This window comes from Staurois parvus, unplaced genomic scaffold (genome assembly GCF_062004578.1).
Source record: "Staurois parvus isolate SC_StPar_1 unplaced genomic scaffold, SC_StPar_1.0 ptg000019l, whole genome shotgun sequence".
Lineage (NCBI taxonomy): Eukaryota > Metazoa > Chordata > Amphibia > Anura > Ranidae > Staurois > Staurois parvus.
In genome coordinates, this window is record NW_028317815.1 from 29,280,045 (window position 1) to 29,304,751 (window position 24,707).

The following is a 24,707-nucleotide window of genomic DNA, read 5'->3' on the forward strand; positions in this document are numbered from 1 at the left end:
CCAAGCTTTGAACATCTCACAGAGCACTGTTCAATCCATCATCCGAAAAAAGGAAAGAGTATGGCACAACTGCAAACTTACCAAGACATGGCTGTCCACCTAAACTGACAGGCTGGGCAAGGAGAGGATTAATCAGACAAGAAGCCAAAAGGGCCATGGTAACTCATTTAGGAGCTGCAGAGATCCACAGCTCAGGTGGGAGAATCTGTGCACAAGACTATTAGTTGTGCACTTCGCAAATCTAGCCTTTATGGAAGAGTGGCGAAAGAAAGCCATTGTTGAAAGAAAGCCATAAGAAGTCCCATTTGTAGTTTGCGAGAAGCCATGTGGGGGACACAGCAAACATGTGGAAGAAGGTGCTCTGGTCAGATGAGACAAAAATGTAACTTTTTGGCCTAAAAGCAAAACACTATGTGTGCCGGAAAACTAACACTGCACATCACCCTGAACACACCATCCCCACTGTGAAACATGGTAGTAGCAATATCATGTTGTGGGACGCTTTTCTTCAGCAGGGACAGGGAAGCTGATCAGAGTTGATGGGAAGATGGATGGAGCCAAATACAGGGCAATCTTAAAATAAAACCTGTTAGAGTCTGCAAAAACTTGAGACTGGGGCAGAGGTTCACCTTCTAGCACAACAATGACCCTAAACATACAGCCAGAGCTACAATGGAATGGTTTAGATCAAAGCATGTTCATGTGTTAGAATGGCCCAGTCAAAGTCCAGAGCTAAATCCAATTAAGAATCTGTATCAAGAATTGCTGTTCACAGATGCTCTCCATCCAATCTGACAGAGCTTGAGCTATTTTTCGAAGAAGAATAGGCAAAAATTTCACTCTCTAGTTGAACAAAGCTGGTAGAGACATACCGAAAAAAGACTTGCAGCTGTAATGGCAGCGAAAGGTGGTTCTACAAAGTATTGACTCGGGGGCTGAATACAAATGCACGCCACACTTTTCAGATATTTATTTGTAAAAAATGTTGAAAACCATATATCATTTTCCTTTCACTTACAATTATGTGCCACTTTGTGTCAGTCTATCACATAATTCCCAATAAAATACATTTACGTTTTTGGTTGTAACATGACAAAATGTGGAAAATTTCAAGGAGCATGATTACTTTTTCAAGGCACTGTAGTTTATCAAAAACAGTGTCAAATATCTCACTAGTTTTATGTTTTATATTAAAAATATTACAGAAATTGAAGTTTTATTACTTAGCTGGGTACATTATTTATATCAGTGATCGCTAACTTGTAATCTGCCCAACATTTTCCTCTTATCAGCTATCCTTGTTGTTAGTGTATTTTATGTGTGGTCCAACACAATTCCTCTTTTTACAATGTGACCCAGGAAAGTCAAAAGTTTGGACACCCCTGGTATAAGTGAAATTGCACTAGTAATACATTAGTAGATTTTCCAATGAACATTTCTACAAAAATGTTCTTAATGATTTGAGGAGAGTAGTTCATAAGTACTAACACTGCACATAGTTGGTAGGTATAACATGTTTGTTTTTTTTAAATGCCTTTAATATCATTTTAAGTGTCTCTGAGATTTGACACTTGAATTTCTATTGTAGCAAAGCATTTGCCTGGCTTGTGTTTCCAAATTTTGGCTTATTCTATCTGGGCAAATTCACATACAGTCCTGATGCAGGGCAATATTGACCAAACCATGCCTAAGGGCAATAGCTCTGATACTTGAAAAAATGATATATGGGGAAATTGTAGGGGGTTGCATTGCAACTGGGTTGAGGTAGTAGTGCAGTGTTTTGGATGCACAGAGTTTTTACCATTTTTGTTGTTTTTTTACACTAGCTAGTGCAGCTAGTCAACTGACCTTCAACAACAGTTGCCTGATATGCTCTAATTACCCCAAGCTAAAAGTTATAATGCAAAAAAAAAGGGGAAAGACCTTAATTAATAAACAGTAGGTAAGGTGTTTAAGAGCTAGCCATTGACAAGTTGCTGTGAACAGATGATAGTCCTTAAAAGGATTTTTGGGTGTACAGATCTGTGCATTTTGATACAAGCATAGTTTGTTAAAGTAGGTGTAAATCCACACACTAAAATCTCATATAAGCTCTACCATGGTAATATTACTTGGGGAGTCTATTTTAGTTTAGATGCTATTGCTGACCCATTCATATGTTCTCCCAGAGGAAACTACACACTTCTATGCTGATTCACACTGACAAGGCATATTCCACTGCTGTTACCATTACAAAAAAGCCTGTGAAAAAGCACATACAGCTTATTATCACTACAGTGCACGTGGACCAGGACAAGAGGCAGGGTATCAGCAACATTAAGCTGTAATAAAGGTTTAAGGTGGCTGCAAAGGCTGAAGAGTTTTTTTTACCCTCACACATTCTATGCATGAAGTGAAAAAAATTCTGTGTGCAGCAGCCCCTCCAGCCCCCCACAACCCCCCCCAATACTCTCCTGAGCCCCCACCAGATCCAGTGATGTGCATGGGAGCCTCGACTGTCCTAAGTCTCTCTGTCCTCATTGACTGAGACACAGCAGTGGGAGCTGTTGGCTCCTACTGGAGACAATCACAGCCAGTGAGCCAATAAGGAAAAAGTGGGGGGTGGGGCCAAGCCACGGCTATATGTGTCTTATGGATGCATAGAGCAGGGCTTGTGAGCGAGCATGCACCAGTGCTCCCATAGCAAATTGGGGACACTTGGGGACACTTGGCAGGGAGGAGAACCCAGGAGCACCATTGGGGGACCCAAGAAGAAGAGGATTGGGGCTGCTCTGTGCAAAACCACTGCACAGAGTAAGGGTAAGTATTATTTAAAAAAAACAACAACAAAAACCTTTATTATTACTTTAAGAAAACCTTAAAAACAATTGCCTCCCCATCCCAATTCTCCAAGATGCCTACATTGCACCTACATGACATCCAGTAAAGTTTACATTTACTTTAACAGACCGTCCAGTGCCTACAAGTTCTACACTATCTCCCTATGTAGTTTGTCAACAACAAACCCTATGCTTTCCCTATCACAGCTAAAGCACATTGTCAATATGGCTGCTGTTAACTCACCCTTTCATAATAGGCCCTCTAAGCTAACTGACCTACTTTCAAAACTATGACAAATTCCTACATTATTTCCCTGGTTCCGTGAACCTCACACACACAAGATTTGAAGCAAACCTATAGTAGCTCTGAGCCGGAACCTCATCCCTATATATATGACTTTATGAACCTGCAGACAGCTCAGGCCAACAAATTTGAAGGAAATATGAATCACCCGGGTAAAAAAAACTTGTACAATTAGCCACGTCTGAACATACCTCCCTGCTCTATACTATAAGCATGAATATTTGTGGACTGAAGTGTTTGCGTTTATTTTTAAAGCTAGATTGAAAGACATCTTATGATGATTTGATTATGCTTGCCTATCTATGGCCAGTTTTAATGCTCATGAAAAACAAATTTCTAAATGATCGGATCAGTTCACTAAATTGTTTTGAATTTAAATAGTTCTCACTCATCGGTGCAAATTTTTAAGTACAAAACAACCAATCAGAAAAAAAAATTCAGAAATTCACTCTGGTGATGTCAGAGGATACAAGATACAGTTTTACACTGGATGTTTTGAGTTTTTGCAGTTAAGAATTGCCAGTTAAGATCAGAACAGTTCAATAAGGTCATTCGTAACACTTTTTGTATTATTACCTAATTATATATTAAAATTATCACATGCTGCACTTTATTCTTCTTCATGTCAGATGAAAAATGTATTAGAATCTAGTGATCACAGAACTAAAGTAAACTGAATAATCTATCACTCTATGATAAATTTGCACTACAAACAGAAATGACATCTGTTCATGAGAGGGTGCTGGATCAAGAGTGATCACCGTGTCTGGCATGCAAAATGAAAAATCCCTAAAAGAAGTAACTAAACATTGTTTACTAACTTGAGGAAAAATGTACAGAGGCTGCCTCAAAGCAGCTGGTTAGTAAATAGTTTCCAGCATTCTTATGTGAATTATTTTACTTAAAGGGAATGTGTGATTTGTTTCTATATTATCTATTTATCTATTTCAGGTACTTCTATAGCACCATCAATTTACGCAGCGCTTTACATACATATTGTACATTCACATCAGTCCCTAACCCTCTAGGTGACTATACCATTTTGTATTAGTAAATAAAGCCCTGCCATGTATTTGTGCAAAAGTATTTCACTACTTATTTATTTATTTATTTCAGGTACTTATATAGCGCCGTCAAATTTACGCAGCACTTTACACACACACATATATATATATATTGTACATTCACATCAGTCCCTAACCCTCAAGGAGCGTACAGTCTAAGGTCCCTAATTTACATTCATACATACACATACTAGGGGCAATTTATACAGGATCCAATGAACCTACCAGCATGTCTTTGGAGCAGTTTTTGCTAAACTATAAAAGTGGCCATAAAGAACAGATGTGTGATGTGCATGTGTGATAATAGTATTATGAGATTCTATTGACATGTAATAGGATTACAGATTAACTTTATCATAAAATGAAATGGAAATAAATAGTAATAAAAAACATAATCAATATATTTATTTAATACATGATATAGCAATACCTTTTTCTTAAACCCATCAGACTACTATAATTAATAATAGTATTCAGAATATGTAAGCCCTATAATATATACTATATATAAGATATATATATATAGACCACCCCCCGCACCCCCTACTATATATATATATAATAGTATAATGATTGACACCACATCAAATAATATCTAAGGAGATTAAAACATTAAAAAAGAAATAATAATAATAATAATAATAATAATAAATACATATATATATATATTATTATTATTATTATTATTTATTTTTTAATGTTTTAATCTCCTTAAATATTATTTGATGTGGTGTCAATCATTATGTGTACCATTTTAATACAATATGGGGGGGGTTACTAAAGCTGAAGTATGCAAAAGCTGGTGCACATCTGCATAGAAACCAATCAGCTTCCATGTTTTATTATTAAAACTTCATTGAACTAGGTGACCTTAGAAGGTGATTGGCTACCATGCAGAGCTGCACCAGATTTTGAGTGCTTCAGTTTTAGTAAGTCTCCCCCCATATGTACCATTTGCGTTTATCCTTCAGCCAGTAACCTGTACACTGTTCCTGATGAAGTAGCCATCCCAGTGCCACAAAACTAATTGATGGTGTTTTATACAATATAAATAATTTCATTTTCAAAGAAGGTGCATCCCTTTTTTGAGTCAAAATACTCCTACCTTTGCTCATTGTGTTCTCCGGGCATTCATCCCTGAGCGCATACTATCCCAAATGTTAGTGCACCATCCAGCCCTGTACAGCCACAGCAACTTTAAAGGATAAGTTCACCTTCCGTAACATGTTACACCCATATTCCTGGTGTAACATGTTAACATGTTACGAATAGACCAGCCCCCGCACCCCCCCCCCCATCCTCTTTGTGACAGCTTGCGGAGGGATTTTCTCACCCCCACTAGCCGTCACAATTTTTAAAAAATGTGGGTGTGAAGGGCTCCGTTTGGCCACATCATTCATTCACAGTATTCTGTGAATGAGACTACTACAAGTTCTGACAACCTTTGCGGCTGTCAGCTTGTAGTCTTCAATGAACTACCACGGTGTTGTGAAGCGCCCTGGTAGTTCAATGAGTCTTCCTGTCAGTAAGTATCTGTCTGCCCGTATTAGATGTATGGGGCACAGAGACACACTGACAAGTCTGCAGGAGGCCTACATGGCACCAGCGATCTACTGATCGCTGATGCAATGCTTTAGAGGCTCCAGAAACAAAAACAATAAATGCAATTTTTTTTACCAGCAAAAAATGTGCATTTATTATTTTTTTGTTAAAAGGTGAACTTATCCTTTAAGCCTCTCATTGTGTTTTACAGGCTGCTGGTAGCAGGGCTGGACAGTTCATCTGTGTGTTTCCCCTGCATCAGGACCTCATGCACTGGAGCTAAATGCCTATTGTGCAAGAACAGGGCTCAGGAGGAAGGGGCCAAGTCCCCAGAAATGCATAAACCTACCAACCTTTATACGTGTGGTCAGATTACATTGCCCCAGGGCTGGAGTTCTAATACGCCTATACTATCTAATGTTTGTGAGTATGTTTTCAACCTTTGGCTTTATTAAGAATTAGTGTTGGTAATGCACTAGGCATTTACGCCTTCCTGTGTGTCTTTACAGCAACTCTTCCCAGCATGCATGAAACCTTAGCTATGGCCTACTATGTTTTATTGACAGGCCATAGTTCACCTTTAAATACTTTTTCTGCTGAGAGATTTTTGTTGGCAGTCACCTCAATTGCAGCAGTAGCCCTAGGCTAAAAGTGCAAGCATGCCTTGATCTGGAAGGGGAACCTATGGAACTGTAGGCAGTATTCTTTATTCTATAATAATAAAAGTCCACAACTCGTATTGTTTGGTGCTAACTTGGTCGCGGCCGTTTTATTATTTAAATATCATTTTTTATAATAACTCTTTATTTTTATATATTAGCTTACTAATAATTGTAAAACATTTTTACTTAAATTAATATTACTCAAAACCCCCAGCTTAGTCACTACGACTCAAGCTGTACTTATTAACACAACACTTAATCTACCATCATTTAATATGATACTTACCAATAATAATTGGCCGCGACGAAAAATGGGTGGGTGGGTGAGGAGCACCACAGATATGCCTCCCAGGTTTCTGTTTTCTCCATTAACGGACCCCCCTTTTATAGCCCTCTCCTCTCTCCAATTCTTCTCTCTATTGGTCACTTTTTCTTCCAGAAATGTCCAGGTGTAGTGGGGGGCTAAAAACGCCCAATTTCTAGATCTTCCCCATTATATTAATATACCCTGGGGAGGGGGGCTTAAACCTGTCCAGGTATAGTGGGGGGCTAAAAACGCCTATTTTCTAGAAGCTTCCCCATTATATTAGTATACCATGGGGGGACTTGAAACTTTAACGTTTTTTGCTCCTCCTCACACCAATGAGGGGACTAAAACCCTACTGACCTTCTAGAATGTTCCCCCACTGTATTTATACATATACCTTATTTCCTCTGCCACAGTCCCATAAAAAAAAGGGGGGGGGAACCTATTAATTTCCCCTTTTCTTTTCCTATTCACAGAAACTGGGCAGCAACACCTACATGGATCTAAATGCAGACTGACACTGCAATCTATGTTCATTATCGACATGATGCAATGAAAAGGGAATCAAACACTTTGCTAAGCACCCTATATGCTGGTCTATTCTATATAATTGAACTTAATTTTTTGAGTGTAGGGGAATACTCCACGTGAATCAGGAAAACATGCTGGGTGCAGATTTGAAGATCTTGCATGTTTGAGGTTGTATAACTTGCAACTACTGGCAATTTAGCAAATTGCCATGGAAACTGAACTGCAAGTGTCTTGATCATCGATGAACAACATAAAACACAGAAATGAATAAAACAGAACTGTTATAAATGAAGCTAGGAACAAAAGTCCAGTTCAGCTTATCTGCCTAGAAACCCAGAGATTAAAGAGGCGTAATGGCAAGAGAATACATAACAGATGTCTGGATGTGGGCTCTCCGTTACTGGCACAACATGATAATTAGAGACACATTAGGCTAGCTGAGAATCGGTTGATTGGAACACAACAGCTAAAATATTTATCTCTTTTGATAAAAAATATTTAAAAGCAATGGTAAATACATATGTTATAATGACCACAGCATCTTAGCACATAGGATATCCAAATATGAGGTTACTTGATGGATTCAGTATGTACATAAAGCACAGTTGTCCTTCACAAATCTACTTTAGTCTTGTCTATTTTGTATCAATATAGGTGAACCAAGGCAACCGGTGGAAATACAGCATTTCTGTTTTCTGTTATGATATGCAAAAAGCATTAAAATAGAGGAATGACTTTGTTTTTTATGAGCAAATCATACTTACTTAGGTGGTACCGATGTTGCATCTCTCCCTCGCCGGCTCTAAGTGTGAGAACTCAGCAATCACATGGCCGCTAATCGCTGAGTTCTCACAGCCGCTCTGAGCAGAAAGTGGGACTGTGGTCAGTGGTCAGTGGTCAGTCACCGCTCTTTGCTCAACCCCCCCCCCCCCCTGTTTTCACTGGAGCACTGGGCTGTAGAAGGGAAGGGAGCAGCTGGCTCAGGCTCCCATCGATTCGCTGAGAGGCTGTGCCAGGTGCCGCTTCAAACTCTGGGGTGGATCCCGACTTTAACCACTTGACCTCCTGAGGATTTACCCCCCTTCCTGACCAGGCCATTTTTTGCGTTACGGCGCTGCGTCACTTTAACAATTGCGCGGACACTCAACACTGCACCCAAATGAAATTTACGTCCTTTTTTTCCCATGAATTGAAATTTCTTTCAGTGGTATACGATCGCCTGTGCGTTTTTTATTTTTGCGCTATAAAAAAAAAGACCGACAATTTTGAGAAAAAAACGATATTTTTGACTTTTTGCTACCGTATTAAACATATCCAGTAAAAAAAATTTAAAAAAATCAAATTTTGTCAAAAATTTAGGCCAAAATGTATTCTGCTACATGTCTTTGCTAAAAACAAAAATCCCAATACGTGTACATTAAATGCTTTACGTGAAAGTTTTTGCGCTTAGAAATATACAGTATGTATATCCCAGCTCCCCTGTACTCCATTATAGTGATGACATGTATACAGTAATGTATATCCCAGCTCCCCTGTACTCCATTATAGTGATGACATGTATACAGTAATGTATATCCCAGCTCCCCTGTACTCCATTATAGTGATATGACGTGTATACAGTAATGTATATCCCAGCTCCCCTGTACTCCATTATAGTGATATGACGTGTATACAGTAATGTATATCCCAGCTCCCCTGTACTCCATTATAGTGATATGACATGTATACAGTAATGTATATCCCAGCTCCCCTGTACTCCATTATAGTGATATGACATGTATACAGTAATGTATATCCCAGCTCCCCTGTACTCCATTATAGTGATATGACATGTATACAGTAATGTATATCCCAGCTCCCCTGTACTCCATTATAGTGATATGACATGTATACAGTAATGTATATCCCCGCTCCCCTGTACTCCATTATAGTGATATGACATGTATACAGTATGTATATCCCCCTCCCCTGTACTCCATTATAGTGATATGACATGTATACAGTAATGTATATCCCAGCTCCCCTGTACTCCATTATAGTGATATGACATGTATACAGTAATGTATATCCCAGCTCCCCTGTACTCCATTATAGTGATATGACATGTATACAGTAATGTATATCCCCGCTCCCCTGTACTCCATTATAGTGATATGACATGTATACAGTAATGTATATCCCCGCTCCCCTGTACTCCATTATAGTGATATGACATGTATACAGTAATGTATATCCCAGCTCCCCTGTACTCCATTATAGTGATATGACATGTATACAGTAATGTATATCCCCGCTCCCCTGTACTCCATTATAGTGATATGACATGTATACAGTAATGTATATCCCCGCTCCCCTGTACTCCATTATAGTGATATGACATGTATACAGTAATGTATATCCCAGCTACCCTGCACTCCATTATAGTGATATGACATGTATACAGTATGTATATCCCAGCTACCCTGTACTCCATTACAGTGATATGACATGTATACAGTAATGTATATCCCAGCTCCCCTGTACTCCATTATAGTGATATGACATGTATACAGTAATGTATATCCCGGCTCCCCTGTACTCCATTATAGTGATATGACATGTATACCGTAATGTATATCCCCCTCCCCTGTACTCCAATATAGTGATATGACATGTATACAGTAATGTATATCCCAGCTCCCCTGTACTCCATTATAGTGATATGACATGTATACAGTATGTATATCCCAGCTCCCCTGTACTCCATTATAGTGATGACATGTATACAGTATGTATATCCCAGCTCTCCTGTACTCCATTATAGTGATGACATGTATACAGTATGTAAATCCCAGCTCCCCTGTACCCCATTATAGTGATATGACATGTATACAGTAATGTATATCCCAGCTCCCCTGTACTCCATTATAGTGATGACATGTATACAGTATGTATATCCCAGCTCCCCTGTACTCCATTATAGTGATGACATGTATACAGTAATGTATATCCCAGCTCCCCTGTACTCCATTATAGGGATATGACATGTATACAGTAATGTATATCCCAGCTCCCCTGTACTCCATTATAGTGATATGACATGTATACAGTATGTATATCCCAGCTCCCCTGTACTCCATTATAGTGATGACATGTATACAGTATGTATATCCCTGCTCTCCTGTACTCCATTATAGTGATGACATGTATACAGTATGTAAATCCCAGCTCCCCTGTACCCCATTATAGTGATATGACATGTATACAGTAATGTATATCCCAGCTCCCCTGTACTCCATTATAGTGATGACATGTATACAGTATGTATATCCCAGCTCCCCTGTACTCCATTATAGTGATGACATGTATACAGTAATGTATATCCCAGCTCCCCTGTACTCCATTATAGGGATATGACATGTATACAGTAATGTATATCCCAGCTCCCCTGTACTCCATTATAGTGATATGACATGTATACAGTAATGTATATCCCAGCTCCCCTCTCCTCCATTATAGTGATGACATGTATACAGTATGTATATCCCAGCTCCCCTGTACTCCATTATAGTGATATGACGTGTATACAGTAATGTATATCCCAGCTCCCCTGTACTCCATTATAGTGATATGACATGTATACAGTAATGTATATACCAGCTCCCCTGTACTCCATTATAGTGATATGACGTGTATACAGTAATGTATATCCCAGCTCCCCTGTACTCCATTATAGTGATATGACGTGTATACAGTAATGTATATCCCAGCTCCCCTGTACTCCATTATAGTGATATGACATGTATACAGTAATGTATATCCCAGCTCCCCTCTCCTCCATTATAGTGATGACATGTATACAGTATGTATATCCCAGCTCCCCTGTACTCCATTATAGTGATATGACGTGTATACAGTAATGTATATCCCAGCTCCCCTGTACTCCATTATAGTGATATGACGTGTATACAGTAATGTATATCCCAGCTCCCCTGTACTCCATTATAGTGATATGACATGTATACAGTAATGTATATCCCAGCTCCCCTGTACTCCATTATAGTGATATGACATGTATACAGTAATGTATATCCCCGCTCCCCTGTACTCCATTATAGTGATATGACATGTATACAGTATGTATATCCCCCTCCCCTGTACTCCATTATAGTGATATGACATGTATACAGTAATGTATATCCCAGCTCCCCTGTACTCCATTATAGTGATATGACATGTATACAGTAATGTATATCCCAGCTCCCCTGTACTCCATTATAGTGATATGACATGTATACAGTAATGTATATCCCCGCTCCCCTGTACTCCATTATAGTGATATGACATGTATACAGTAATGTATATCCCAGCTCCCCTGTACTCCATTATAGTGATATGACATGTATACAGTAATGTATATCCCAGCTCCCCTGTACTCCATTATAGTGATATGACATGTATACAGTAATGTATATCCCAGCTCCCCTGTACTCCATTATAGTGATATGACATGTATACAGTAATGTATATCCCAGCTACCCTGCACTCCATTATAGTGATATGACATGTATACAGTAATGTATATCCCGGCTCCTCTGTACTCTATTATAGTGATATGACATGTATACAGTAATGTATATCCCCCTCCCCTGTACTCCATTATAGTGATATGACATGTATACAGTAATGTATATCCCAGCTCCCCTGTACTCCATTATAGTGATATGACATGCATACAGTATGTATATCCCAGCTCCCCTGTACTCCATTATAGTGATGACATGTATACAGTATGTATATCCCAGCTCTCCTGTACTCCATTATAGTGATGACATGTATACAGTATGTAAATCCCAGCTCCCCTGTACCCCATTATAGTGATATGACATGTATACAGTAATGTATATCCCAGCTCCCCTGTACTCCATTATAGTGATGACATGTATACAGTATGTATATCCTAGCTCCCCTGTACTCCATTATAGTGATGACATGTATACAGTAATGTATATCCCAGCTCCCCTGTACTCCATTATAGGGATATGACATGTATACAGTAATGTATATCCCAGCTCCCCTGTACTCCATTATAGTGATATGACATGTATACAGTAATGTATATCCCAGCTCCCCTGTACTCCATTATAGTGATATGACATGTATACAGTAATGTATATCCCAGCTCCCCTGTACTCCATTATAGTGATATGACATGTATACAGTAATGTATATCCCAGCTCCCCTGTACTCCATTATAGTGATATGACATGTATACAGTAATGTATATCCCAGCTCCCCTGTACTCCATTATAGTGATATGACATGTATACAGTAATGTATATCCCAGCTCCCCTCTCCTCCATTATAGTGATGACATGTATACAGTATGTATATCCCAGCTCCCCTGTACTCCATTATAGTGATATGACGTGTATACAGTAATGTATATCCCAGCTCCCCTGTACTCCATTATAGTGATATGACGTGTATACAGTAATGTATATCCCAGCTCCCCTGTACTCCATTATAGTGATATGATGTGTATACAGTAATGTATATCCCAGCTCCCCTGTACTCCATTATAGTGATATGACATGTATACAGTAATGTATATCCCAGCTCCCCTCTCCTCCATTATAGTGATGACATGTATACAGTATGTATATCCCAGCTCCCCTGTACTCCATTATAGTGATATGACGTGTATACAGTAATGTATATCCCAGCTCCCCTGTACTCCATTATAGTGATATGACGTGTATACAGTAATGTATATCCCAGCTCCCCTGTACTCCATTATAGTGATATGACGTGTATACAGTAATGTATATCCCAGCTCCCCTGTACTCCATTATAGTGATATGACATGTATACAGTAATGTATATCCCAGCTCCCATGTACTCCATTATAGTGATATGAAATGTATACAGTAATGTATATCCCAGCTCCCCTCTACTCCATTATAATGATATGACGTGTATACAGTAATGTATATCCCAGCTCCCCTCTACTCCATTATAGTGATATGACTTGTATACAGTATGTATATCCCAGCTCCCCTGTACTCCATTATAGTGATATGACATGTATACAGTATGTATATCCCAGCTCCCCTGTACTCCATTATAGTGATATGATATGTATACAGTAATGTATATCGCAGCTCCCCTGTACTCCATTATAGTGATAAGACATGTTGTATACAGTACATACTGCCCCCCGAGTCCCCGGCAGCAGTGGACAGGGTGTCTCTTCTCAGCAGAGGAGAGCGGACCTCTCCAGCACTTGTCTCCTCGGCAGCGGTGCCGCAGAAGCCAGGAAACCGGAAGTTGTAAACCGGAACACGGCTTCACAATGAGGCTTGGAACGCAGGTGCAGTCGCTCCATGCTTCATCTGTGCTCACTGCCCGCAGCCGCTCGCCGCTCACCCAGAGGAATTTCTCCTTGCATTTGGCGAGCAGGCGAGCGCTTTTTCAAGCCCTGGTCTAAGGGATGATGCATAAGGTGAATTACTTATCTTCCTTGCTCCTCTTGCACAGGAACATTCCTCCAATGCCCGCCACTCCATCAATGTCCTCAAGTACAATGTAGAACCAGCAGTCCTGCATTGTTACATAGTTACATAGTTAGTCTGGCTGAAAAAAGACAAAAGTCCATCCAGTTCAACCATTACAAAAAAATAGTTATAATCCTATACCCACAGTTGATCCAAAGGAAGGCAAAAAACCCCAGCAAAGCATGATCCAATTTGCTCCTGCAGGGAAAGAAATTCCTTCCTGATCCCCCGAGAGGCAATTGGATATTCCCTGGATTAACTTTACCTATAAATGTTAGTATCCTGTTATATTCTGTGTATCCAAGAAAGAATCCAGGCCTTTTTTAAAGCAATCCACTGAGCTGGCCAGAACCAACTCTTGGGGAGTCTATTCCACATTTTCACAGCTCTCACTGTGAAGAAACCTTTCCGTGTTTGGAGATTACATTTCTTCTCCGCCAGACGTAAAGAGTGCCCCCTTGTCCTCTGTGATGACCTCAGGGTGAATAGCTCTACACCAAGTTCACTATATGAACCACTGATGTATTTATACATGTTGATCATATCCCCCCTTATGTATTATACATGTTGATCATATCTCCCCTTAATCTCCTCTTCTCAAGAGTTGACATGTGATGACATTGCAGAGCTGTGACTGGTCAGACAGTGAAGTGGAGTAACTTTGGTCGACCAGTCGTACAGAGAGGAGGGAGTCTGCATGAGTAAAAAATAAAGTATTTCACCTCATTCCAATCCTCATAGACAAAACAAACAGTTAACCCGTGTAGTTTGGAGGGAGATCCAATTCAAGCGTATTTTTTTTTCATGCTGGTATTCTCCTTTAATAGAATTTATTACTTTTAGCCACATCTTTACAATGAATGACTGTGGAAATATAATGGAACGGATATGGAGGATTTCAACTACACAGCAAGGAAGGAGTGTACTGCCATAGCAATATAAACTTGTATGTTCTAACTGTGCTTCAGTCTTTAAAAAGTCGGGACCTCACAATGTGTTGCTTGCCTATGATACCTTTGACAATACAAGTGCAGGCACAAAAGAAGAATTAGGGCCTGTGCTGACAGGCTTTGATGGACAAAGCAGCTTTTGTCATTCAAATTTCACTGCAGGTGCTTTTGACCTGTTTCAGCTGTTTTTGCAATGCCATAGACTTGTATAGGGAAAGAAGCAGTTGTGAAGCAAAAAAAAGTCCCTCAACACTAGCTCCATGGGTAATGACCCTCACTGAAGCACTCTACCTGGGACCAAAGTGAGTGCCAACCTTATCGCCACAGCACACTGCAATTCCTGACTCCTAAAAAGGGATCATAAAACTGTTTCCACTATAGAAGTACAATGTAACCTTCCTTCAATAAGTTGTATGCAACTGGGACAGCCCCTGTATGCCTTCTTGGATAGACTGTAGGGCCTTGCAGCAGCATTAGGCGTAAGTTGTCTGCAACATCTCGGACTCTAACATTGCATTAAAGTCAATTGGAGAATACATTTTCATTACTACTTCCACTGTCTAAAGCTGAGACTATTAATTCATACTACTGTTATAAACACTTTATATTTTCTCGGCTAGTTTTAGCAAATATTTGTTAATTATTTTAAAGTACCAACACTTAATTTTCTATATTTCTACTTTTTATAATAAATTTAATTTTACTACTTATGAAATCAGCTTCTGAATCTTTTTTTGTATATTATTATAATCAGAACCGAATCAAAAAATTATTGCTGTTTTTAGCAACTGTCTGGATTTTTTACAAATCAGGTCAGTGACTCAGTGGGGTTCATTTATTAAAATGGAAGTAAAGTCTACTTTAGGACTTGTACCTACAGGTAAGCCTGTAATAAGGGTTGCCTGGAGGTACAGGGAACACATCCTAAACTTACACTGTTTAGGACAGTGGTGGGCAACCTTTTTTTTTCAACTGAGCCAAATCTCGCCAAAACCACGATTGAAATTTATTTTGAGAGCCACATTTTTAAAACTGAAAATACATCCCCCATATAGTAATTCATCCCCCATAGTAATTCATCCCCCATATAGTAATTCATCCCCCATAGTAATTCATCCCCCATATAGTAATTCATCCCCCATATAGTAATTCATCCCCCATAGTAATTCATCCCCCATATAGTAATTAATCCCCCATAGTAATTCATCCCCCATATAGTAATTCATCCCCCATAGTAATTCATCCCCCATATAGTAATTCATCCCCCATAGTAATTCATCCCCCATATAGTAATTCACCCCCCCTATAGTAATTCATCCCCCATATAGTAATTCATCCCCCATAGTAATTCATCCCCCCTATAGTAATTCATCCCCCCTATAGTAATTCATCCCCCATAGTAATTAATCCCCCATATAGTAATTAATCCCCCATATAGTAATTCATCCCCCATAGTAATTCATCCCCCATATAGTAATTCATCCCCCATAGTAATTAATCCCCCATATAGTAATTCATCCCCCATAGTAATTCATCCCCCATATAGTAATTCATCCCCCATAGTAATTCATCCCCCATATAGTAATTCATCCCCCATAGTAATTAATCCCCCATATAGTAATTCATCCCCCATAGTAATTCATCCCCCATATAGTAATTCATCCCCCATAGTAATTCATCCCCCATATAGTAATTCATCCCCCATAGTAATTCATCCCCCATAGTAATTCATCCCCCATATAGTAATTAATCCCCCATATAGTAATTCATCCCCCATAGTAATTCATAACCCATATAGTAATTCATCCCCCATATAGTAATTCATATCCCATAGTAATTCATCCCCCATATAGTAATTCACCCCCCATATAGTAATTCATCCCCCATAGTAATTAATCCCCCATATAGTAATTCATCCCCCATAGTAATTCATCCCCCATATAGTAATTCATCCCCCATATAGTAATTCATCCCCCATAGTAATTCATCCCCCATAGTAATTCATAACCCATATAGTAATTCATCCCCCATAGTAATTCATCCCCCATATAGTAATTCATCCCCCATATAGTAATTCATCCCCCATATAGTAATTCATCCCCCATAGTAATTAATCCCCCCTATAGTAATTAATCCCCCCTATAGTAATTCATCCCCCCTATAGTAATTCATTCCCCATATTGTGTCAATTCACTTACCTTTGCTCCGCGCGTTCCTCTCGCCGTGTTCCCGCGCCGTTCCAGTCTTCAGGGCGGACTGTGAGAGGAGAGGAGTTTGTCACGCTGCCCCACCTACATCCTGACAGCCAATGTTTGCCACGCTCCGCGGGCCGGATTAAGAGGTCCGCCGGGCCGTAGTTTGCCCATTGCTGGGCTAGCTGAAGAGTCCTGACTTTTGGGGCGGCCGCCCCGAGAGGAGGGAGGGGAGCGGGTGCCCGGCACACAGAAGAGCCGCATTAGAGTGTGTAAAGAGCTGCATGTGGCTCGCGAGCCGCGGCTTGCCGACCACTGGTTTAGGAGATATTCACATAACATGCAGCCGGTGAGGTCACCAGTGCATGCGCTCAGAAAGGATGGCATATTGTGTCGGACTTTCAGAGCTCTGCGTCTTAGCTGAAGACCAGTCATTTATATGGCCGGATCTTGCGAATCCGGAAGGAAGACCGGGTGAGGATGGCAGCGCCGAGGATCCATGACAGCGCTGCGCTGAAGGGCTCCGTGTAAAGGTAAGTCTGACATGTGCAGTGCATACTAGTACATTATGACCTAATCCTGCAAGGACCCATTGCTTTTTTTCTCTTGCGGTTTACTACCGTTTTAAAGGAATGGAGGCTGTTCATTGAGCTTATTTTAAAAAAATCTTATTTTATTGAAGGCATATTCAGATATACACATCATCATAAAGTACAATGAAAAAGCATGGTCTAGCTCACATTAGGTAAAAGGGATTTTTCAAGTGTGAACAAACAATCAGCGTCGTAATCACAAAGCATAATAAAAATAGCAGAACATTTGTAAACATAGGTCATAGGTGACATTTGGTAACAATCAAAGTAATCCCTTAGAAAAGGGAGGTATTGGTGACATGGTGAGCTAGTTTAGATAGGCATCAAGTCCTTTTATTTTAATTTTTCTGTCATATGATTTAGTCTATTCAAACTGAACACATATTTACTTATACTTTTTAAAGTGAACAGGTAAATCAACCCCAATGTATTCACATATTGTGTTTGATTTACTGAAGGAATAGAGGCAAATGACTTTGCAAAGTGAATGTTCACTCAGCTTATTAAATACGATGAAACTGTGTTCTCTTCAAACAGCCAATGATGTCATAGCAAAATTCCTTTTTTTTCTAAATCTCCCTCATACATGTTTAACCACTTGCCCTCTAGAGGATTTACCCCCCTTCCTGACCAGGCCATTTTTTACGATATGGCGCCGCGTTACTTTAACTGACAATGGCGCGGTCAAAATAACAGACCATTTTTTAAAAAATATATATATTTTTGACTTTTTGCTATTAAACAGGTCCAGTAAAAAAAATTTAAAAATCAAATTTCGCCAGAAATTTAGGCCAAAATGTATTCTGCTATATGTCTTTGCTAAAAAAAATACCAATAGTGTAAATGAATTGGTTTACGTGAAAGTTATAGCATTTGCAAATGGTAGTATATATACTGGAAATTTGTTTTTCAATTTCTGGCGGCGATCATTGATTTATAGCGGGAATGCACCGGGCATTCTGACACTGGGGGGGAACTGACTTGGTGTCACTGACATCCCCAGTGACACCAATACAGTGATCAGCACTAATAAAAAGCACTGACACTGTACTAATGGCACTGGGCAGGAAGGGGTTAACACAGGTTCACCTTATTTATTAACTCCTTAAAGATGAAGGTCCAAACAACTCTTAATGCTTGAAACTAGTTTTGCAATATATAAATGTTTTGCAACTACATAGTGTATCCAGATGAATTATACCTTGTTTCATCATTGATGGTAATTGGAAATAGAAATCTCCTACTTTTATTATCAAAGAAAAACTTACTCATAACAGTAAAAAAACACTTTTTTAAACTTTAAGGCTCCATGCACACTAGGGGAAAAAACGCTGGATAAAAAATTCTGATAATAGCAGTTTTTATCCGGCATTTTAGGAGCGTTTAGGAGCGTTTTTTTCTGATGGAAAAACACTTAAAAAAACTCTACAAAAAATGTTTTTCTGTTCCTAGAAGCTGAAGCTCAAAAAAAGCTAACAGCCGAAAGCAGTATGCATGGACACATAGGATAACACTATTTAGCTTCTCGGAGCAGAAAAAAGTACTATTAACAGCTTCTAGGAGCTTAAAAAAAACACTAGTGTGCATGGAGCCTAACTGTATATCTCCTACTTTAGGAAATTGCATCGATAACTCTTATGTGCGCATTTTACTTTTTATCCTACCTAAAACACACTTAAATAAAAAGGTTGGTTTTTATCTTATCTAAAACACTCACCCTGGCTCTCAACTATCACAGCAGTCATGTGATCAAGAGCCAGTCCTTCTGGTTCCCAGTTGTTAGTATGAGACCTGGAATGTGCTGCTAGCATAAACATAGGTATGCACATACTGTATCTAGCTCCACGAAAGAAGGCCTCATACATGTACGCTCATCAACCAGGGGCTAATATTCAGTTTTCAAGGTAAACAGCCTTGACTCCTTTAGTAGATCAAGCCAGAGGGTTAGCATAGATGACAATCAACAATCAATTCCCAATTCCCAATTCAATCAAGCCCCATATTTCTTCTATAGTGGTGTTTGCTACTACTGCACATAGTAAATTAACCTCCCTAGCGGTCTGATTATGTCCATATTTCTGTGCTCAAAGCGGTACATTTTTTTGCATGGAAATATGTATTTTTTTTATTGTAGGCCTGTAATTTTTAGGAATAACTCACTGAAATCTGTCCGAACAAGAGTCTAGTAAACATGCCGGGTATGTTAAAATTTGAAACACGAAATCATAATATATAATTTAATAAATAATCATAAAAAATAATAATACATTTAATTCAATAATATAATCAAACCAAAAACACTGAATTTTGAAATACAGCGCCAAGTTCGCACATCGCTGAGCAAAGCCGCAAAATCGTTTTCAGTGTCTGATGATGAATTTCCCCCACGAATCATTATCACTCAATTCTGCAAGTGGTTCTGATTTACTATTGCTGTTCTCTAACTGGTCTAAAACCGCTTTTGACCTAAAGGGACGCTTTTTGGACACCATGGACGTTTCTCAGTTTCCAGGCAGAAAGAACAGTAAAAATGCAAGCAGGGCACAGGACAAAGCACTAGGGACAAAATGTATGTGAAATGGTTTGATACAGTAATGTTTTACTATGTGATTTTAGTGTATTTAGTGAATGTCACTTTTTGTCATTTTCAAATTTCCTGCCGTTCTATCCCCGTACGTCCCGACGTCGCAGGGAACGGAACCCAGAAGGCAGATACCGGCATCCGCTGGAGGACATTACAGGGGACACTGCAGGAGGGACATCGCGGGAGTGCAGGACAAGGTAAGAGAAGAACAGATCCCGGAGCAGCGCCGCATGGTAAGCCCGAGTGTAGCTCGGAGTTACCCCTTGAGGTAATGAAACTTTACCCCGAGCTACACTCGGGAATACGGCTACGGAGGCTACGAAATTCAAAATTGGAAAGTGACCACACCTTGGACGTATGCCTAGAACTCTAGAGCAGGGGTATCCAAACTATGGCCCTCCAGGTGTTGAGGAACTGCAAGTCTCATGAAGCCTTGCAAGACTCTGACAGCCACAAGCAAGACTCCCAGAGATTTGTAGTACTTTAACAGCTGGAGGGCCATAGTTTGGAGACCCCTGCTCTAGAGTGACAGTTACGTTTTAGGCTAATGAATAAGTGTAAATACTTTCTGTTCTGCTTCTTAGTTAGGCCCTATTATCACAATTACAAATGAACCATCTGTCTCTATGACCTGGATCTCAGATACTTTTAACTGCAATATGGTACAAGTAATGATTTATTCATAATGTATGAAAGGCTGTGCGCTCATTGCAATGCATTGTACGGCAGGCACAGTGCTTTTCTATAGAAGACAGTGGGGTTGATTTACTAAAGACAAATAGACTTTGCAAGGGAGGTTGTGTGTTACAAGGGAATTTTTCCAGGAGATTAGTGAATGAGATGAAGCTCTTCTGACTTCCATCACCTGGTAACATGCAAATAAAAATCCTATATTATTTTTTTTTTCCTTGCATGTAATTGGGTGTTCTTTGCAAATTGAAATTGAACAACATTCACTATGCTCAGGAAGAAGGTTTCCTTGCATAGTGCAACTTCTCTTGCAAAGTGAACAGCCTGTTTGGTTTTAGTAAATTAGGTTCAGTGAATCTAATGATTTTAACAGACAACTGCACCCTGTCAATTTTATCTTAAACAAGCAGCTATTGCTTGTTAGAAAATGACTTGATACACTGCAGCAGCTTTATGTAATCAAGATTCTAAAAAACACTGGCATTTATAATTAATGGTTCTTAGAACAAAGTTTCATCCTTTATTTCCTTTATAATCTGTGTTGTTATGCTGCATTTGAAGAAGAAGTCTCAGAAGGTATAGGAGGTTACCTACTAGTCTATTGATTTGTGTAAAAAAAAAAATCTGCACTTCAGAATTGAAAGGCAGAACGATTTTGAAGAAAAATACATCTTTCTGTCTTGTACTTTTGGCTGTAAGGGCTCATGTACACTGCAGCTGATAAACTCACGTTTAGGAGGTGTTCAGTGTTTTTTTCAGCAGCCCCTGAACTCACCCTAACGTTTTCCTATGTGTCCATGGACACATCTTTGTTTAGTCGTTTACATGCATGTGAGTTTACAGTCGTTTTTTAAACGCAGAAAACTTGTGTTCAGCAGTTGATTTTATCAGCGTTTCAAATGCAAAATGCTTGCGGCAAATCGCGTTTATATGAGTTTGCGTCTGACAATTTTTTTTAACTCTTCCAGTTCCCGATGCTGTCCAGAGCCTTTTTTCATTATGAAAACTGCATGCAAAGCGTTTTCAAGGTACTCGGATGGACAAAACACTGAAAACAGGATGTTCCTACTAAGCTTGTCACACATTGTAATGACCAATTCACACCTCAGACCTCTCCCACACTTGGAAACAAAAGATACATTAATGACCATTCACACCTGTAATTCCTCATGCAGACCCCATGCCAGGTGGCCTTGATGACTCACTCCACCAGACACCTTCCCACCCTTCAAAACAAAAGAAATGTTAATAAGCAATTCACACCTAAGCTAATTTCAACACATACTGCTGTCCCTGCTTCTACTCTCTGTATTTCTCTAAAAATAGTTAATAATTTACCACTTTTCAGTGCATTCTGGGCATTTGGGAGGTTCTAAATGCAGACGCACATAAATGCACCTAAACGCATTATGCAAACGCAGCTATACAGACTTTTTTTAACCTACGTTTTCCAGCAGTCAGTATCGATCGTTCAGAAGTGTCCCGAGTACATGGGGCCTAAGCTCCACCCATGAATGAAACTTGATTTTTGGGGTGTTCCCAGGGGGCAGTTCCAGCCGGGCCCAGTAGCTACCACTCCTTCTGTAATTCTCTCCTACTATCATTTTCTTTCCAGAAATGTTATCTGTGTTTACTACAACAATGCAGAAAGTTCCATTATCTCATCCTTTATGTCTTATTATTTACAAAATAATGCATGAAAAAACAGAAAATGGTTTGTAAACAGATAACTGTTTTTTCTTTTTCTTATTGGAAAATATGTTTTGTCATCCAAGATATTTATGAATTAATCCTTAGTGCCCCCACTCACAGGACAGCTCTGCTACTGTCCAAAAGCCAGTGTCAGCAAGTGAAAGGATTATTTCATTTGGATCTTTTAGGGGACACTGTCCAAATATATTTTTTATATTTTGTATACAATGAGGTTGATTTACCACAGACAAACAGACTGTGCACTTTGCAAATGCAGTTGCTCCAGATTTTAGTAAAAGAGGTGACGCTTCACTGTGCAAAGAATACCCAATCACATGCATGGAAAAAAAAAAAAAATCTTTGCTTGCACATGATTGGAAGATGGAAGTCAGCAGAACGTCCCCTCATTTACTAAGCTCTGGAGAAACTGCAAAGTGCACAGCCCTTAGTAAATCAATTCAAGTGTATATAGTTTTAATTTATGAATGCAGTTTATTTTTTAATCCTTTAATATGTATTTATTATTTATTATATTTACAATAAATGCTGAGAAATTTGTATTTTTTCCAAATTTTGAATAAAGAACAAAACATCAATGTAAAACTTTCCATTCACTTTAAATGTAGTCTTTACAAATTTTGTACAACTGAGACTTCTGCTTTTTTTATGACTGAAAAACTAAGCACTAAGAATCTGCTTGTGTTGTACACCAATAGAGGACAACCACCCTCTTTTATCTTTTTAAGTTAAATTTTTTTTTAGCACTCAACCTTATCTTCTCTCTGAGATATTGGTCTATTGGCCTGCACTCACTTTGTGAATTACACAAATGTCAGCCCATGTGTCTCATGATCTAAAGGAAGAATATGAGCATGTTAAAAATACAAGATGACAGTCAGTGGCTGTGATTGACTTGTTCATGTATTTATCATGCAAACCAGCTATTATAATGCCAAACAATTGCTTAGATCTTACTTAAATTGGCCATGTACTGTACATGTATGGCTGACTTAAATACTTGAATAGATAAGGGTTTTTACATACAGACATCATTTCACTCTGTTTTTTTTTTACCTTCTCAACACGCAACAAAGACTCATTCTGATTCTTGTCAACACTTATAATGTAAGTGCACCACCATTGGTTTTAATGGATGAAAATGTCCGCTGGAAAATTTTTTTGGCCTTCTGGCTACACTGACACTGATAATGCATGTCATTGAAAATAACTGAATGAACACTCAGCAAATGCTATGTAGGCTTTTGGGGAAAGCTTAATTAGCATTATCTGTAATACATCCAGCCCCTGGGAGACCATTGTTATTCGCTCCCACATCTAAAAAGTTGCTAAAGTTTGTTAAAGCTTTAATGGCACTGACGAAATTCAACAATCTTTTTTTTTTGTGAGCCGTTATTGTGTTATGGCTTTTATGTGACTATAGTTGGGTAAAAAATAAAATACAAATGTACAGAGTATTTTTCCATTGGTACAAAACAATTACTTTACTGTTAAAGTGTAACTAAAGGCAAAACTATTTTTTTTTTCATTTTTGATAGCGTAAGGGAGAGTTATAATCCCATCAATATTTTTTGTCATCTGTGTCCCATTGGGGAGATTTCCCTTCACTTCCTATTGCATAGTTAAAACAGGAAGTGCAAGGAAATACCCTCAAAGTCAGTGAATCCCAGTGTGTCACCAGGGTCACCAGAACTAGTGTCCCTATTAGAAATGTTCCCAATACACCCATTCTGATGTCAACTCAAAATTTGGGATTTTTTTTTACTTTTACTTTAACTTTCGATAATAACAGTCGCCAGAACAAATAAAGAGAGTGAATCTCCCTAAAGGTGGTACAGACAGCAATAAAAACCTGACAGGTGTTCTAATCTCTCTCCATTCTATCCAAAACTTAAAAAAATATCTTTAATTACACTTTACCAAATTACAATAAATGTGTAACATTATTATGTGTAGTGTCCTGAAGCGATGAAATGATCAACTTACTGCAGTCTTTCCCTTTAACTGGATCTGGCAGCGTAGCACACGGCGTCCCTTCATTTGGAACAGCAACTCGCCATCTTGATCCAGTGCTGTCACATTCTGTGTATTCATAGTGAAAATCACCCTGAAAAATACAAAAACACAATCGTCTGGTTATAGCAGCCTGCCTGTATGATTGAAATTTAGTAAATACATAAAATGTATATGAAACAGTTAGGGTAAGTGACTATAATTTTCATA

At 38.9% G+C, this 24,707-nt stretch overlaps 1 protein-coding gene across 1 annotated transcript in view; it reads right to left on the reverse strand.

Moving 5' to 3' along the window:
* The window catches only part of ELAPOR2 (endosome-lysosome associated apoptosis and autophagy regulator family member 2), a 137,600-nt gene that overhangs the window by 63,754 nt on the left and 49,139 nt on the right, over window positions 1–24,707 (reverse strand). Inside the window, exon 2 of the mRNA XM_089685986.1 lies at window positions 24,471–24,591. Within this exon, the coding sequence (XP_089542112.1) occupies window positions 24,471–24,591 (121 nt within the window). The remainder of the gene's footprint in view (window positions 1–24,470; window positions 24,592–24,707) is intronic.